This window comes from Coloeus monedula (assembly GCF_965178545.1).
Source record: "Coloeus monedula genome assembly, chromosome: 5".
NCBI classification, from domain to species: Eukaryota; Metazoa; Chordata; class Aves; order Passeriformes; family Corvidae; genus Coloeus; species Coloeus monedula.
The window spans coordinates 977,224-995,397 of NC_138785.1; the positions used below are offsets into that span (position 1 = coordinate 977,224).

Below are 18,174 nucleotides of genomic sequence, written 5' to 3' on the forward strand. Positions count from 1 at the left end.
CTTGAAAGCCTTGCATTTTCTGTGGTAACAAACAGTCCAAGATGCTGACTGCCAACAAAATAAAGTTTTTCTGCCACCTTGAATGCCTTTTTGCTACCAAAAGGATGTAAGGATGTATAACTTCCTGGTCTTAGTTTAATGACAAGCTAAAAATATAAATACTAATGAAGTGGTAAATGGTATGTCTTAGACAATTTTAACCTGTGAGTAGCTAAGGTACTTGTGGTATGAATTGAAGTTTGATAAAAATGCGGAGATGGGATTGTTAGTACTTTAATAAAACTATCTTAATGCTAGTAGCACTGACTTTGTTTGGTTTTTTTTTTTTTTTTTTTTTTTTTTTTGTTTTTTTTTGTTGTTGTTGTTGTGTTTGTTTGTTTGTTTGTTTTTTGGTTTGGGTGTTTTGTGGGAATTTTGGCCAAGAAAGGCTGGACTAAAAGATCCTAAAGGTATTTCTCCAGCCTGGCATTCTATGATTTTACCATAATTGCTTTTTTTTAAAAAAGGAGGATCATTTATAGATATTTGAATGGCTTACTGATCATATTTTTGTTTGAGATTTCATCTGCTTTGTGTGTATGCTTTTTAAAGATTGAAAAGTAGTGATTTTCCTGCTTTTTCAAACCCTGGAATTGTGCAGTAATAAAACAAAACTAAGCTACATTATCCTATCTTTTTTTACATCCCCTCCTTTCTGTGCTAGAGATTCCCTAGCTGCAAAGCCCCAAATAGTTTTTCAGCATAACACAAGGGGTGAAGCCTTGAATTAGTTTTCCTCCAGAAGTTTGCATTTAGCAGAAGGCAGTATGAAAGTGTGTAAGAGCTGACTCCTAGGATAAGAGAGGCCAACATGCTGTATTTCTCATTCATAATCCCTTCGGTAATCCTAATCCAGTGGAGATCTGTAGCCTTTATTAAGCATCACATGGAAGAGGATTCTTAAGGCTGCTCATAACTGGGCAGTAAATAAAGTCTCTGCACCACTTCTGGGCTGCACGTGTGCAGAGGCATGGCCTGTCCTGCTGCCTGCCCAAGGGAACACCTTTTTTTATTATTTGGAGTCTGACAAGGAGGTTTTGCGTCTGTAGTTAAACAAATAGCATCAGAAATCATCAAGTATTTGGGTACTGAATACAACCAAAATTTATCAAGTGGAGAGCTTCTGTTGTGTTTATCTCAACAAATCCCTTAATTAGAACCTGGCAAGGTAAGTTGCATTTTTCTTTTTAATTCTCTGCAACAGGATTTTGTGTTCAGAACTAGCTTACAGTTTGAAGTGAAATACCCTTTTTGTATGCCAAGGTGTATAAAACTGCGTTTGGGAGTTTTGTATCTGGAATTCTCCTTTTTGATACTACAGTAATTGTGTGGGTGCATGTTTGAAATACAAGCTTCACAATCTTGTTTGCAGCTACAAGTGGTGCTGAGTCTGATGTGCACGTGGGCCATACCTAGGTATTTACTCTCAGGGGCAAGATAGGATCATCACTTTCCCTGGTGCCAGCTAGTGTTTTTATCCTTGGGAGAAGTATTGGAGTATATTTTAAATTAATCTGTAGCTCTTAAACTCTTGCTGTTTTTCTTTTAGCAGAACTTAATATTTGTTCCCCTCCAACATCTCTTTTAGGTTTTTGGCTAGTAAATTTTCTAGTCTTTATGTCCTCCTGTTGCCTTCCATATTCTGCTCATCTGTTCCCTCTGTTGCTGGTATGTCTATAAAACTGTCAGGTTAGTGGGAGTCCTGTTCATGATAGATGAAATGTCATCTTTCCTAGGAGGGAGCTTCACATTAGCTGTGGTGTTTCTGGCAGGTCCTGTGGGTCAAGCACCACATTCTGCATAGATCTATGATGTGCACAAGCTCACAGAGTGTATAGGATTTGGTCCAGAATGCTGTCCATCACTTTGATTTTGGAGAAGTTAAAGTAATAGGTTGTCAGGAAATTTACCTAGGCTTTTTTTGTTTGTGTTTCGGGGTGATTGACTTAAATGGATTTGTGCAAGGTTTCCTTTCCTGAATTTCATGGGGTGCTAGGTGGTGTTATTGAACAAGTCATATGCTTGTGTTTGAAGAGTTGCAAGAAGCATGTTACCCAATGGCTCAGGAAGTCTGGCTGTTAATCTTTTTCCTGCCTGTGGAACATTACCTCTGGCAATCAAGGAATGTGCATCTTCTCTATGTGTGTGTGGCCGTCTCCTGAGGCCCTGAACTTGGTGTTCCACTGGTTGTCTGTGTCCATGTGGGGCTCTCGAGTCCGTGACTCTTTAGCGGTGGTTGAGTTCTGCCCTGGTTTAAGTGCAGGCAGTGGCTTTTCTCACCTGGCTTTAGAGTGTGGGTGTTTGCTGGCAGATGCTCTGTGCTGTGGTGTGCACCAGGGACAGCCTTGTGCAAAAGAGGCGTGAGGAAATCCTGTTCCAGAGTTCTCCTAATTGCACCAGAGAGAGGGTGTGGCATCGAAGAGCAAAATGAGGAAGGAGCTGTTGATAGCTGGCTGTTTCCTGGATGGATTGTGTTTCTCACCTGGTTGTTTAATAGAACCTGTGCCTAAAGTGATGCTGCTGCTCAGTTCATCCACTCTTTGAGGCTGTGCCTTGATGGGTCCCTGTTCCTCTCCTGTTCTTGGATACAGGAATTTAGGAAGGGAAGAGTGTATGTCACTGGGTGGATGAGGAAGGATCCGAGGTGCTGAGCAGTTGGACTAGTTCCATTTCTTCCTCACTCCTTCCAGCCTTGGAACAGGTTTGGTTCCATTGGAGTTTGATTTTACTCCTGTGCACGCCTTTGTTCAGGTTGTGCCTCTCACAAAAATCTGAGGGCAACAAAGTGAAAAAGTTCATGGCTCCAGGAACTGCTTGGGAGGGACCTGTTGATAAGCCTACACAATACGATAAATAGGGCACACTAATACTAGGCCACGTTTGAAGTAGGGCTGCCCAAATAATAAATGCCTGATTGTTTTGTAGGGAGAGAAGGAAATAAAAAAATTGTTGCCAAAGGTGACCTCAAGTCCAAGGTCACGTTTTATCAAAGCAGGCAGGTGGTACCCCTGAACGCATCCTCAGCAAGCCAAGTACTGAACACCATACTTGAGCGTTTGCTTCAAATTTGTTCTCCATTGCTTTAAAAGTAACCTAGAAGTGTTCTAGTTCCTGGAAAGGAGGCTGAGGTAGAGCGAATCATTCCTATCATTGCTTCTCTGGAAAATTAAAACTTGCTGAAGTCCTCAGATCTGTGTCACTAAAAGGAAATTTTTGTTAGGATAGGCCAGATGGGAGTTACAGGTCTATGCTCAAAAGTTCTGGACTCGAAAATTTCTTTTGAGCTGCGATTTCCCTCGTACAGGAAGTTATGAGGGAGCTATAAGTGGTGAGTTTTGTGTGCAATTGTCCCTTGGAGTAGTTAATGATCTGGAAAGATGTCAGAGTACCTGCATTATTTGAGCACAAAGAAAGTAAAGTACCAGGTGAAATTGGGTGTAATTAAGCGGTGATTTCAGGCCATTTGCGGCATTGATATGAAATTATGTTGTTAGAATAAAACAAGAGTGTAGGCATTTTGCTGAGAGCATTGTGGTACACCCTGTTGTGTCGCCCACTCATGGCATTCTGAAGATGCCACTGTACAATTGGGCATCCTGGGCAGGGGAGGGAGAGTTCTAGCCTTTCCTCTGCTTTCGAACCTCCCTGTGCTGCAGTGTTGCTGAGCAGGGCTCACCTTCCTGAGCAAACAAGGAACGCTCACCTTACACAACACCGGACGTGCTCCTTCAATTAGCATTTGTGCGGATCTGAGCTATTTTGAGAGGAAAGATGTGGGTTAGGTCGAAAGAGATGGAAAGAGGCAAAAGGACTGCAGGAACTGAGGAAAGGAGGAGGGCTTTTCCTTCTCCTGGGCAGAAGTGCCTCTGTAGTTACTGTCTCCTGACCCTTGAAAACACTTTGAGCTGCATTCTCCTGCAAACACCAGTCCTGACACTTTTACAGATGTTTATTTCCTTCCCTCCATTTCTCAGCTTTCTCCTCCCCAAATTTCAGGTGAGAATCAAAATGTGTTGAACTCTTCAGCACTACAGCCTGGGGCTGCTTTGGCAGTAGTATGTGACTAGGTTTTTTTCCAGAGGAAAGATGTTTGACTGTGAATGACATTCTGGTTACCCTCAAAGTGAGAGACTTCAGAGTCTGAGCCAATCTTGCACTAATTTCTGTTTGCCCTGCCCAGAGCTTCCACAGCAGTGAGCATACCAAACTCTGTCCCTTTTTACTGGCAGTTGATGGAACAATACGCTCCCACATGCGAGCAGATGCATGAGATGGAGAAAAGCAGTGTTTAACAAAGCTGGGTATTTTCTTCTGACAGCTAATTGTTATTTTAGACTTATCTTTCTGCTAGCTGTGGTTAGATTAAATATAGTGTGTGTGTTCATCCCTCATAATGAGTTATCCTTTACAGGCGACTACATGCATGAATATTTGTCTGCACATACTGCTTCTTAATGACTTTTTTATAGTTCTTGATCAGTATTGAAAAGCTTTTCAAATGTTTGCCAAACAATCACAGTACAGTTATTTTTATGCAAGTAGGAAAGGCGCTGAACTGATTCCTGTTTATATAGCTCACTTGAAATTTGAAGCAGTGAGACAGAAATCCTCATCTGATTGTCTGGGAGCAGCTGGAGAAACCTGCTAGTGGAAGGTGTACTTGGCCGCAAGACAGACCATGTGATTGTTGATATTAACTGTTAATACATTTAACTATAGATTTTTAGCATTGTGGGACATGTTGCAGCTGTTTTGATTCTGACCAAATGGTCTTCCCTGCATCTGTTTTGTGTTTTTGGTGACACTGGAGCAGTCTGCAGCACTGGAGCATTGGCTGGAGAACATGGGATCTGGTAGTTCTGTAGAAGTCAAGTACAAGTACTCCCTGCAGAAGTCTGAAAATGGTGAGTGATTCTTAGAAAAATAATCTTTTCCTGTTTTCTCCTGCATGTGCTGTTGGCAGGTTGCATTGAATGTGTTTCCCTTCTGGGTTACCTGCTTTTCTTCATAGCACTAAGGTGAGGTTCTGTCTTTCAGTACCCTCTTACAAGGTTTCTCAGGTGTCAGGCAGAAGACAACAGACTTGAGGAAATAACAGCTATTGAGACCAGGAGTAAGTTAAATCCACCCAAGCCTAACCAGAAATGAAACAACAGTTAGAACTAACACCTGCTGGATTAATCACTTGCTGGGTAATGCAGGTGTTGTGCCTCTGCTGACAGTGAGACAGATGTCACCTTGCTGCTTCCCCTGGATTATTTTCCAAGCCTCTTACTGGTGCAGGACTGGTTAAGCAGAAGTGTTAGTAAAGCCAAAATAAATCTGGTTCCAAAGAATGTGAAATGGTGTGGCTACGAAAAACAGAAAAGCAAAAAGTGTACTTTTTTCTAATTACATCAGCACAATGCTCTTCATCTCTGCTAGTAATCTAGACTTGTTTATGGCTCTCAAAGCTGTACTGATTTATTTTTACAAGCCCTCTGTAATGGTATCAATTTTGTGGGTGTGTGCCTGTGTCTGAACAAAGGGAGTTGATGAGGGAGACCTTAGACATGAGGAAATGTTAAAAAGTAAACAGTCCTTTCTTTGTTGTTTGAATTATGCGGTTGTCAGCACTGGCAGAACAACAGGATGGGGCAAACTGTTTGCAAGTGCTTGGAAAAGAAAATAAGGATTGCAAGTGAGGATAAGGTTGTGACTCAGACTTTTGTTACTGCCCACTGTTGAAGAACTCCATTTTTTATTTAAGTTCGTCTTACCTGTCACCCATACCACCAGAGGTCCATGGGCTTTCCGAACAAGTTCAGGGTTCTTTTAAGACGATAGTGTAACACAAAACTAGTTACTTATTTGAAACCTTGTATTACATCTGATACCTCAGCAACAGTTTCCCATGCAGTAAAACCTCTCTCAATTTCTAGAGCGTGCCTTGCCTACCGGGGGGTTAAATACTGTGGATGGTGGTATTTATGCTAACTGTGCACTTGATAACATGTGTTACATAGGTTTAATTTTTACTGATTCAAAAGATCTGGTTTTCATAGGCACGTGTGGAGCCATCACAAGGAATTTTTTCAAAGCCCAGCAGATCAGTAAGCACTTGCTCAGCAGGAGAGAAGGCAAAGAATACAGAGGGTTACGCCTGAATTGAGGCTTGCCAAATCTTACCTTCCTGCCCACGACTTCAGGGTATCTCAGCTCCCTGCTGAACAGCAGTTGTAGATCTTCCTTTTTTGTGCTCTGCAATTCCCAGTGCTGAAACAGAACCATAATTTAAAAGGATTATTATTTTCAATATATAAGCCATTGAGATACAGTCTTTAGGGAAAGGTCACTGTTTCCTGCTGAAGTATCTGGAGGGTGGTTTTCTATGTAATTAATGCAAGCTGATCGAATTAATATGATCTCTTTGTCTCTTGCCAGTGTATAGCAGCCTTTGGGTAGGGGTGAAGGATTTTCCTCTTTTTAATGAAGATTTTCCCACACACCTGCCATTGCTCTCCCTGCTTTGGTGAATGTGGCAACGGAATACACCTTCTGCAGCAGGCCTAGTTCCCTAACTCTATTGTTTCCCTTGGATTTTGAAGCCAGGTTGTGGATACAGCAATCATCCCTTTCCCCCCTCAGCTAAAGATGACAGAGAAGCAGTGTTAGAAGATGTTTTAAGTGTAGGGCTCCAGAAAGGAACAGGAAGGGACGCAGCATAATCCAAAGAGACATGCCAAGTAGCAAAGCTGGTCCAAGTGCGGTGAAGGCCAGCTAAAGAGGATGAGAGATTCTAGAGGCATGAAAAGTTCTGTGGCAGAACTTGAAAAAGGAGATGTGAAACTGCACCAAGGTACTTCACTTGAAATATGCACACACCCCATCTGAAATCATCTTTCAAGGGAACATACTGGAATTGGGAGAATACACAGGATATGTTTTAAAGATCAAAGGGCAGATAGCCATAATTTAGTGGGAAGCACCTGGTGTCAGTGCTGGCTGTGGATTTGACCTCAAACAGGCACCTGGAAATTCTGGCTTCTCGTTTGTTCTGTTTAAAATGGCCAAAGTTCTGCCTCCCTTTTTTCACTGTGGGTGTAGTTTTGTCTGTATGTTATTGTAAGGTAATAGTATGTTGACATTTATGCTGTGATAGAGTCCTTCTGAAGTTCTTCCACAACTGCAAAAGCTGAGGTATTTATTAGGCATAAAGAGGTAGAAAACCCTCATATTATTAAGACTTTAGAAGGAAACTTGGTATCCTGTCTTCTCCCAACTGTTTGTGTGGCCTCAGTTAAATTCCTGTTTTCCTGAAGCCCCAGCACCCAGAGATGGTATGATGGACATAAAAATGATCAAGGTAAGTAGAAAGGGAGGATATTGTCTAATAGTACTGAAGAATGTGTTACGATTTTTAGACCCTAATAATTTGTTGTTAATGCCGGTGCTGAGGAGCCAGCAGCAATGGCTAAAAGTGTTTCAGAGGTCTCTGGTCAGGCAGGGTCAGGTCAACCTCTTACAAGAAGAAGGTGAAAAGAAGTGGATATTTTTTGCCCTTAGGCACGAGAATACAATTCCCGGGAATTTCCTCTGAAAAGGCAAGGTTCCTCTTCAGTGTTCAGGGGTAGGGAAGGAGCTATTGCAGGTACCTCAGCTGTGGCCAGTGCTGCTCAGCAGATGGTTCTGTTCTTGTCCCCCAGCTTTCAAGGCAGCTGTCTTGATCCAGCAGTGGTATCGGCGCTACATGGCTCGGCTGGAAATGCGACGCCGCTGCACCTGGAGAATCTTTCAATCCATTGAGTATGCCTGCGAGCAGGATCAGATCAAGGTATGCTTAGGAAGGTGGTTTCTGTGCCAGACTTGCTCAGTTCTGGCTGCTGGCTGGTAACCCTCTCAGTGCTTCAGTGGGCCAGGGACTGGGTTTCCTGCCCCTTTTTAGCCTATTGACTCCCTGCCTGCTTGTGTTGCATGAAACACAAAGTGATGACCCTCAAAAGCAAGCCGTAAGAGCTGTTTAACAGTTTTTCTGGAGTCTGAACACAATAGGCATGTCTAGTTGGTTTGTTATGCTTTAACTTTGATTAAAATTCTCTTACATGGTTGCCATGCTGTCAGGGAGAGGAAGGGCTCATAGTGTATTCCTGCCTGTGGCTGAAGGTAAAGCCACTGTTTTGACTTCATTTCAAGATAGTCAAAACTTAAATTGGTACAACCGGAGCTGCTGTACACACCAGACAGCATGAGAAGGGCAGCGGTAATATTTCCAGAAAGAAGATCACGATTAAGTTGCCACTCTGTTGAATTTCATTCTGGGGTGACTGATGGGCTCTCCCTCTTCTTGCAGCTTCACAACTTCTTCAGTTACCTCATGGACCAGTTCACACCAAGCAGCAGCAAAGAGAGTAAGTTTGTGTGCTGTTTGTAGAGGTGGCACCCGCAGCTCCAAAGGTTGCACCCTGTATTATTCATTGCCCAGTGCTGGGCAATGTTCAGTATGGCAAATGTAGCCAAGAGTCTAAAGAGTGATGGCATCAGGAATAGGGAGTGAATTGTCTGGAGACTCTGAGCTGTGCAAAGGATGTGGGGCAATTCCTGCTCTTAGGAGCTGGAAGGAGGCATAAAAACTCCATTTGTTTTCACAGAATCACAGAATGTTGCACACTGCACATGGAGATTTGGCTCTGCAGCCTTTCCCCCACTCTAAGTTTTGTAGCAGTGCCAAGCTTGGACGCAGCATCTATGGCTGCCACTGCTCCTGAGTGCCAGCCTAATCAAACAGCTTTTCTTTAGAAAAGTACTAGAATGGTACCAATTAACTTCTTCTTTGTCTGTTTCTCTTTAAAAAAAAAAAAAAAAATCAACCACACTAATCTGCTGTCCAGGGGATTTTATCAGTCGCATGTTCATAAGTGGGGAAAGTTACAAAGAGGCAGAGCTGGAAAAATGCTGTGACTATGAATCCATAGAGGTGCCAGACTCCTACACTGGACCCCATCTCTCTTTTCCACTTCTCCCTGACCATGCCACGGCCTTGCTGGAAGCTTTCCAACAGAAACAAGTAAGGATCCCAAAAGGTACCACGCTTTCCCCTTATCTGCATAGGGGTGTAGGATAGGTACTGTGGTGTTAGCCTTCCTAACAAGCTCAGTTGACTGGAGTGTAACAAGCTGTCCAGCTTTTAAACAAAAGGGTGCTAGAAATTAGATGGTGTCTCCTAATTCCATAGAAATGTTTCTGTTTCTGAAAATGTACTCCTGACAAAACGGAACACTTTACATAGGGGTGTACCAATATTAACCTGAATTTCATTTTTAAAGGGAAAAATCAACAACAGCTCATGTTCAAACATTTTGTCATTTTTTGTTCGAATTCCTCAATTTGTAAATAAGTATAGGATGGCCCAGAGGGAAACAGCCAATTAAAATGTTTTGTGCCATGCAACTTGGATGCTGATTTAAAACGTAAATTGTGATATTTTTGATGAGGAAGTTGAGTACCACTCCAGCACTAACAAGACAAGCCTTCATACAACTGCAGTGTTCTGCTGTCATCCCTCAGCGGATGTGCTGAACTGCAAAATAGGCCAAAACGTCCCTTCTCCAAAGAGAAGTTCTAAACCAAAGGTGTCTCATGTCCTGACTGCATTAAATGCCTACGCCCCGGCTTTGAGCATATGTATCACTGCAGGACATGTGGAAACTCATGGACTGGTTTGATGTGGGAAAGCTAAGGAAGATCTAGAGGAGCAACTTCTTACCTGTGATACTGGCCTAGAATTTCTGCTGCTCCTGGAGGTGGTGTGGCCTAGTGGGTATAGCCTTGTCCACAAGGTGCTGGGGCTTTAGGGTTGCCTTGCCAGCCCTGTCAGTGCTGAGGCTGGGCTGCTTTGGGCAAGTCTCTTGCATCCTGCTGTTTCCTGATATTTGCCTTGTCCTGCTTGTATGCCCATAGGTCAGCACTATCCTAGGGAGAGTTTCTGCCATCCAGGCTACCCTGGTGGAGTCTTTGCAGCCAGAGTGGTGCTGCTCAGAGACCACTGATTTCCTGCTTTAATCCCTTCACTTTCTCCTAGTAGCAGCTCCACGCTCGCTATGTCTTAAACCTCCTGCATGAGACCAGGAAGCACCTCAAGCAGTTGCCAAACATCAGCCATGTCTCCACCTGCTACAGCGAGGAGGTCACTGTGTGCGGTGCGTCCCTTGCAGCCTCCGGGGTGGAACGCTCATGTGGGAGAGTGGGGCAGAGGGAAAATGATAGTGAGGCCACAGTGCCTCCCTCTGTACTGAACGTGGAACACAAATGCTCTCCGTAGGCAAAACGTGTGATGCATTGAGAGGCAGCTGGGTCTGTCTGAAATACCCACGTGGTCTTTTTTCTCTCACCCCAAACTTAGCGCCGTTTTACTAAGCTACAGAAATTATATCCAGCTGAGGACTTGTCTCAAAACTTGATAGTGTTCTGATGTGTTCTGTGGTCTGGGATTATTTAAACAACAAAACCCTGGAGCTGTTCTGGATAAGCAGCAGCGCATGCATGCACACAGATCCAGAATGCGAACGCATCTTTGCACCCGATAAGTAAATTTGAGACAAAGCTTTTCACTATTTTTCTACTCTGACTAATGTTAAAATGTTGAGATATTTCTGAAAAATACATACTTAGCACAGACTTCTGCATGCAGTCAGCTTCTGGAAAACAAACCTCTCTCTTCAGTATCATGTTAAACGAGAATTAGACTGTCATTTTGAATGCAAAGCTTTCTCCCATGTAATGATAATCTTGTGCCATGTTGTGCCATTACAGGAGATAAATGAATAAAGCTTCTAAATCAGTCTTCAGCAGGTGGTGTAGGTCTTTTTACTGTCCTTCTCAGACTTAAGCTCAAGCCTTACATTGTGTCCTTTTCCTCTAGGCTTGCACTTCCCAAAGTATTTCAGTGGTCATTAATTTATAAAGGACATAGTACATAGGAAGTTATGTATTGGTGTTTTCTTAAGCTCAAGGTAAACATACTGAGACTACTCTCTTTGTGCCTGTTAGGAGACTTGCATGGCCAGCTGGATGACTTGTTCCTCATCTTTTACAAGGTAGGCACCAAATTTGGAGAGGGAGGCTGTCCAGGCATTGCAATGGGTATCCCATGGGTCATGTTGAGTAGTATTTGCAAAACTGGGCCATTCATGTGCAATTCTCCAAGTCAATTTGATTGGTTTTAAATGGCTTCACAAATCAGTAGCTTATTCCCTTGCTGACTTGGAAATCCATGTCCATTTTAGAAGTGCCAGTGGGTATTTTTCTGGTGCTGATACCAATGACAACCCCCTGTGACTGCCAGCTTTCATTGCTGGGGCCCACAGGATGCAGATGAGTGAGGATCTGTTGTAAACTGGGACAGGTGTGAGAGACTGTGCAGCGGTGGGGGAGGCATATGGAGACCATGGGGAGACCTCTCTGGTATCATCTGCCTGTTCCTTGCTTTTACAGAATGGCCTTCCTTCCCCTTCCAAGTCCTACGTGTTCAATGGGGACTTCGTAGACAGAGGCAAGCAGTCCCTTGAGATCCTTGTTATCCTCTTTACCTTCCTCCTGATCTATCCCAAGGAGGTTCATCTCAACCGCGGGAACCACGAGGACCACATGGTGAACTTACGGTACGGCTTCTGTGCGGGGCTGAGCACGATGTCAAGGGTGTTGTGCAAAATCCCACTGAGCTTCTTTTCTCCTGTTCCTTTAGCTACGGTTTCACCAAGGAAGTGATGCAGAAATACAAGGTAGGCCTAGGTTTGTGTCTCCTTTACCATGTGAGATGTGCATGTAGAAGACTTGATGCTTCATCTCTTTTCTGACCTGTCCTCTTAGGTGCATGGGAAGAAAATCTTGAGGATGTTTCAGAATGTCTTCTGCTGGCTACCCCTGGCCACCCTGATTGATCAGAAAGTCCTCATTATTCACGGGGGCATCTCTGACACCACTGACCTGAACATGCTTGAGAAAATTCAAAGGGACAAAGTAGGTTTTATTTCCCAGTTATTGCAAGAGACAACAGTGTTGCTGATTGTGGCAAGGAGCTCATTTCTACATGTCAGCTTAGCTGTTGACAAGACAAGTCTAACAGATGGTCTTCCTAGACAAATTCATCTTTAGGTAGAGGCTTTGGTTTGTTGGTGTGTGTGCATGAGCTGTGAAGGGATGAAGCACTGTTGGTTTCTGGAATATGTGCTGGTGGTGAAGTACAAACACAGTGATGATGAGACACTGTCCCACAGTTCCTTAGCCTGTTTTTACCCCCTAGATTTCCAGAAGGATTTTGATAAATCATTTAACTTGTCTCTGTCTCACTCTCTAGTTGGGAAATACCACTTTGCTTCTCCAAATATGATGACAACTCTTGCACTAATCATTGATGCTTCCTTTGCTCTGCTGCATAGGTCCCACTGCAGATTAAATCTGTCTGCATGAAGTCAATGAGGAAGAGTAAGATGTGATGGATGTGGGGGCCAGCTGTAAACCCAGGATGGCATGTTTGAGAGGATGGCACTAATAGTCCCCCACAGTTAATCAGCAGTTGAAGGCAGAAGGGAATTGGGGCTTGGATCACTTGAAGTCTGCCAGTGGAAGATGTTAGAGCTGGAGATCTGGGTTTTCATGCCATGTTATCAGCTCCATTTCTCTCATATCTTTCAGTTTATTTCTGTGTTAAGAATGAAGAAAAGGAAGGAGTCGAGTAGAAAACCAGAAATACCGGCCATAAATGGGGAGAGCAAATCAGACACTGAGGCAGCTCCCGGGTTATCTCTGCAGCCCCAGTCAGCACAAGCTCCCAGCACAGCCAATAGGCTGGAGTTCTCCAGGTGGCTCCGGCAGACAGTGCAGGAGCAAATTGACACGTGCCGCCGGCTGATGGACATCAGTGAGTCAGAGCCAGAGGAGCTCACCTATTCCAGCATGGTCTCCTTGAAGGATGTGGATGGGCCATGCTGGACTCGCCAGGAGGAGTGGAAGCAGGTGAGGAGTCTAGGCGGGGTTGCGGGCTGGGTGTGCTGTGGGTGCCTCCTGCAGCGATACGTGACCAGGAAGGGCTGTTCTCTGAGGCCTTGGGGATGTTTCCTTAGGTACCTTTGTTACCTCCTGGGACGAGCAGCTTCATTTTCCAGCCTGTGAATCTCTTCTGTGCACTCTAAAACCTCGGTTACCTAGTTCACATTGCATATGACCTTCCAGTGCTGCACACCTTATCACTACAGAGCTATATGTTGAGGTCAGGGTTAAAGAGATTAAGCTTTAATCCAAACAGTGGTTCCTGAGTCAGCATTTGTGTTTCTGGAGGCTGGAGAATGTCGTGGCTAGAGAACCAAGGAGTTCAACACTAAGCCTGCTAATGGCCTCAGGATCTGCTGGTTGTTCTTGCCCCTTGTGTTTCAGGATGGAGGAAGACAGGCAAGGCTCTTGAACATCTTAATGCTAGGAAAGGCAAAGCTTGTATCAGGCCTGATTTATGCACATCCCTCTTTCCTCAGACACTCTGGATGTGCCCATAGCTCCAACAATATTGCCACTTCTGAGGTGGCCCAGGTCTGTGACAGTCTTCAGCTGGAATGCAAGCAAACATGTCTGTTCCCCTGCACTATGGTTAAAGCAGCAGTCTAGGGAGGGATTTGAAGACTGAGCTGTATTTGCTTAGTGAACTTTTCCAATCCTTTCAGGTTTTAGATCTCCTCTGGAGTGACCCCATGCCTCAGGAGGGCTGCAGAGAAAATAAGGTGCGAGGTGGTGGCTGCTACTTTGGGCCTGATGTGACGGAGAAGTTCCTTGCAAAGTACGGCTTGCAGTTCCTGATCCGCTCTCATGAGTGCAAGCAAGAGGGCTACGAGTTCTGTCACAACCGCAAGGTCAGTCAGGGGTGGTGTGAAGGATACTTGGGTTTCCATCCTGCTGGGGTGGGCTTTTTTGGGGGGGTAGCTTGTCTCAGTTCTGCATTTCTTCCAGTGGGGCTTTAAGTACATAAAAAATCCTTGAACAGCCTTATTGGGAGTTACTGAAGTGTGTTTCCAGCTGAGGTCTTAGGTCAGGGTAATCTGGAGCTGCCTGCTCTGTTGGGGACATGGCTGTGCAGGCAAACCCTGTCCTTGTGTGTGGTGGTTGAGAAAAGATCTGAACCCACTTGTGCCATGGCCCCCATGCGTAGTGCAGCTGTTCCTGCAGATGAGCTACAAAAGGGTGTTACCGAGCTGCTGCAGCCAGGTTCTGTTTCAGAAGATTCACAGTCACATCAGTGGCTTTGTCAGGGCACTCAGACTCTGGAGAGCGAAATTGTTGGGGGAGGGAGCACAGGGGGCAATGGTAGAAGCCTAGCATGTGGCCAGATCCATGTGTGACCAGTGCCACCCATGAGGAACTCTTGCGAGGCTTTCAGGCCAGCTGCCACCTCACTCTTCCCTTTTCTCTGTAAAACATGGTGCTTTCCCAGTCCGTGGACTTTGGAGGGGACCTGGTGTATTGTTTACACATACAATAAGTACTACAGGATGTACGTACTGACTGTAAATGCCTCTTTTTTTGGGATTAGGTGCTGACCATCTTTTCAGCCTCAAACTACTATGAGATTGGCAGCAACAGGGGAGCCTACGTGAAGCTGGGACCAGACCTCATCCCCCACTTTGTTCAGTACCAAGCAAACAAGACAGCCCATATGCTCACTATGACCCAAAGGCAAGGCATTCCAGTTGCTCTGTATTCACCAAGTCAATATTCTCAAAGGGAAAACTTTGTAAGCTTTTAGAAAGTTTGACTCTGGAGCTGAACTTTCACAGCTTGATTTTCTAAGTAATAGCCCTAAAGGAGGGTTCAAGTTTTTACTTGAAGTTATTGAGGAAGGCTCAAGGGTTGAGAAGGGAATGTTAACAAAATTCCAAGGGGATTTTTTTCAAGGTGATTTTTCAGATTTTCTTTCAATGTCAGGTTTTAACTTTTGACCTTTGCTGAGGTTCCCTTTTGCTTTGTTACTTCACAAATGAAGGCAGGGACTTGTGGCATCAGCTGCAGGGATCTGTGCCCTGGGCATGCAATGCCTTGTCACAAGCACTGAGATGCAGCTGTACCTGTACAGAGCAGTTGTGCGAGGGTCTGGGCAATCCATGGACAAGCCAGATAGAGGACGGGGAGGGAAGGTGCAGTTTTTCTTGTGATTCATGGCAAGTCCTTAAAGTGCTTCTCTCTGTTCTGCATCCTCCAGAATCAGCAGAGTAGAGGAGTCAGCCTTTCGAGCCTTGCGGGAAAAGCTGTTTGCTCACACCTCAGCCCTCATCAGTGCCTTCAAGGCCTATGACAGGGACAATACAGGTAACTCAGAGCTGAGTTGGATAGCGCTCAAGTGACTAAGCTGAGTTTGTGGCTGGTTGGGAGACTGCTCATTGACAGTTGTCACCAGCTGTCATGGGGAGGCTGTATCAGATCTTGCCAGAGGTCATTGGCCGTTAGTCTCTGTGAGTACCTCTGAGTAACACCATAAAGAGGGGGTAATGGAAAAGCAGGACGTCATTAACCTAATGTATAGCAATTTAGGCTGGTATTAGAAAAACTCTCTGCAGCTGGAGTACTGGTGAAGCATTGGAAAAGCTGACCTGAAACATGTCTGTTGTGTCACTTGAGAAGGGCTGGGTGGTCTCTAGAGCCCCTCCATCCCTGGAGTCTAACATCACTGGGAAGAGGAAAGTGAGGGATGTCTTCCATGGCAGTTGCTTCTGTCAGAGCCTTAAGGAAGGAGCTGAAAGTTCTTACTTCTCTGGCTGACAGGAGGGCTGTGGAGGCCGGGGGAGAAAAGGGTTATGGTGGCTGGCAGAACTGCTCATGGGGAGAACTGCTTCCTTGCTTTCTTCCCTGGCAGCAAAACTGTTCGTAGAAATCCAGCTCACTTGCTACAGCAGCTGCTAAAATGGGCTACAAATTTCTGATGAAATACCTAAAGTTAGTATCTTGCCTTTGCTCAGATGTTTGAAGCCTCATAGCCTTGATTTGCTGCAATGATGAGAAGCTTGCTGAGGCTTGGAGGGGAAGTGTGCTTGCGCCTGTGGTGCAAAAAGATGCTGTACTGTCAGCAGCACCTAGACTGTGTATGTGTCACTACTTTAGGTTTCTTCTTTGCCTTTATATGCTTTTCTGTGTTCCAGAGATGTCTCCCTTTTCCCTGCAGGAAGGATCACTCTGAGCAACTGGGCAACAGCAGTGGAGTCAGTGCTGAGGCTGGGACTGCCCTGGCGAATGCTGAGGCCACAGCTGGTGTGCAGCACCAAGGACGGCATGCTGGAATACAAATCCTGGCTGGATGACCTGGCCATGGAGCAGAGGAGCCAAGAGGTAAGCACTCACCCCCTTCCATCAAAGCATGATGTGAAGCAGCTGCTCACCAGATCATCAGCATGTGCACATCAGTTATGGTACAAAAGGACAGTGGGCGGTTCCTGCACAGTCCAAAACCACACTGAAGTTGATAGAAAGTCTTGCCTGAGCTCAAATAGTCCTGAGGCATCCAGCCCATTTTAGAAATAGATGATGGATGTGAAATCAAAATTTAGAGGTAGTTTTGGATGCAGGCTTTTGAGTAGGAAAACTGTATTCCACTCTCCAAGTCAGTTTCTTAATTACGCCCAGCAAATGCAGCTCTGCAGTGGTTATAGAATGTACCCCGGTCACTGTTAGCACAGAAAAACGCTGTTGGGAAGGGCCAGGTTGCTGATGGCTTGTTCTGCAGCTGCACAGAGGGTCCAATCATCACACACCTGTTTGGTATGGCACTGCCAGCATGCTCTTGAGAGCAAAAAATATTCTTATTTGTGAAGATATCTGCAGTCACGACTCAGAGAAAGCAGAGGTGTCAGAAGGATAAAACAAGTGTGATCATGTCTTTCAGCACATCCAGTCGAGCTTGCTGGAAGTCATTTATCGAAACAGATCCAACTTGGAGACCATATTCAGGATCATAGACAGAGACCATTCAGGTAAGCAGGTGGTATTGATCACTGCCTTGTGTTCCCTTCTACTTTGGATCTTCCTTTAGTATGTATAGAGGTGGTTTTATTTAACTGTTTAAGGCTTGGGTCTTCCTGCTCCCTCCCAAGTTTCTGAAATGTCCGTTTATATCACGCCTTTTTGCTACTTCATGTTTTAGCCAGTGTTCTCCACATTAGGAGATGTAGTTGCAGCATGTCAAATGCTCCTCCATAGGTCTCATCTCCTTTGAGGAATTCCAGCAAACCTGGAAGCTGTTCAGCTCACACATGAACATTGAACTCACGGATGACGGCATTAACGACTTGGTTCGCAGCATTGATTTCAACAAGGATGGGAACATTGACTTCAACGAGTTCCTGGAAGCCTTCCGCCTCGTCAAACAGTGCCCGTCGTGAGAACCTGCCGAGGGCTGCCATGTCCAATGCCTTGCTTTCTACAAAGCCAGGACTGTCCAACCTAACCCAGAGTGTGCCTGCAGATGCCAAGCAGGGAAAAGGAAGGCTTAAAACAGACATCACTGTAGGCAACAGCTGTGACCCATCTGGGGAAGGTAACAGATGAAATAGAGAAGCTGCACTTCAACTGACTGTTTTTTAAAGAAGCTGTATTTTAAGTAGTTTCCTGCTCAAAGGGAAGATGCAACTTAGCTTCTCTTGTCAATGTGATGAAATGTTACAGGTATATTCAAGAGCAGTAAAGTGGAAGTAAAGGTATTACTTGTAGGCAGTGTTCTAAGGAGGTAGCACCTGTTTGATCACAGCTTTCCTTTTAATAAACCATTTTTTCTAGAGTGCTGTTCCTTGGTTGTTCATTTCTTCTCTAGTCAACTCTGTGAGCAGCAGTGCTGTTCCAGTGATGATACCTACTTCCCTGCTGGTGTTCCTCTGCTGTGGTAAGCTTGTTCTGGAAGTTTGGAGCTACTAAGTACATGCAGTAGAGCAGTATGTTGGGGGAACAAGAAATGCCTCAAATGTGCAACACTGTCTCTAGCAGGGACACTTGAGTTTAAGAAATCTATTGAGACACTTTAATTTTCAAAGCCCAGGGAAGTAGATCAAGTAGCCCTCTGCTAAGAAGCTGATGCTGCATGCTGAAGTTATTTTCAAAGCATAGCAGGACTACAGCTTATTAAGTGAAGTGGGG

At 44.8% G+C, this 18,174-nt stretch overlaps 1 protein-coding gene across 1 annotated transcript; it reads left to right on the forward strand.

The window, feature by feature from the left end:
• The first annotated feature begins 383 nt into the window (after positions 1 to 383).
• Positions 384 to 17,769, forward strand: PPEF2 (protein phosphatase with EF-hand domain 2). The gene is made up of 16 exons (XM_082281563.1): positions 384 to 4,943; positions 7,725 to 7,852; positions 8,369 to 8,426; positions 8,907 to 9,082; positions 10,100 to 10,214; positions 11,065 to 11,111; positions 11,509 to 11,675; positions 11,759 to 11,795; positions 11,884 to 12,033; positions 12,709 to 13,029; positions 13,728 to 13,913; positions 14,591 to 14,733; positions 15,257 to 15,363; positions 16,214 to 16,377; positions 16,931 to 17,018; positions 17,245 to 17,769. Exons 1-16 carry the CDS (start codon positions 4,883 to 4,885, stop codon positions 17,424 to 17,426), a joined length of 2,130 nt encoding a protein of 709 aa, XP_082137689.1. The 5' UTR covers positions 384 to 4,882; the 3' UTR covers positions 17,427 to 17,769.
• Positions 17,770 to 18,174: the final 405 nt, after the last annotated feature.

What these genes read in the sequence shown, in the direction of transcription:
- PPEF2 (XM_082281563.1), top strand. Translation starts at nt 4,883, where the DNA reads ATGGGATCTGGTAGTTCTGTAGAAGTCAAGTACAAGTACTCCCTGCAG. An exon ending in CCTGCAGAAGTCTGAAAATG is followed by an intron (nt 4,944 to 7,724) that starts GTGAGTGATTCT and finishes CTTGTCCCCCAG; the next exon opens with CTTTCAAGGCAGCTGTCTTG. An exon ending in GCGAGCAGGATCAGATCAAG is followed by an intron (nt 7,853 to 8,368) that starts GTATGCTTAGGA and finishes CTCTTCTTGCAG; the next exon opens with CTTCACAACTTCTTCAGTTA.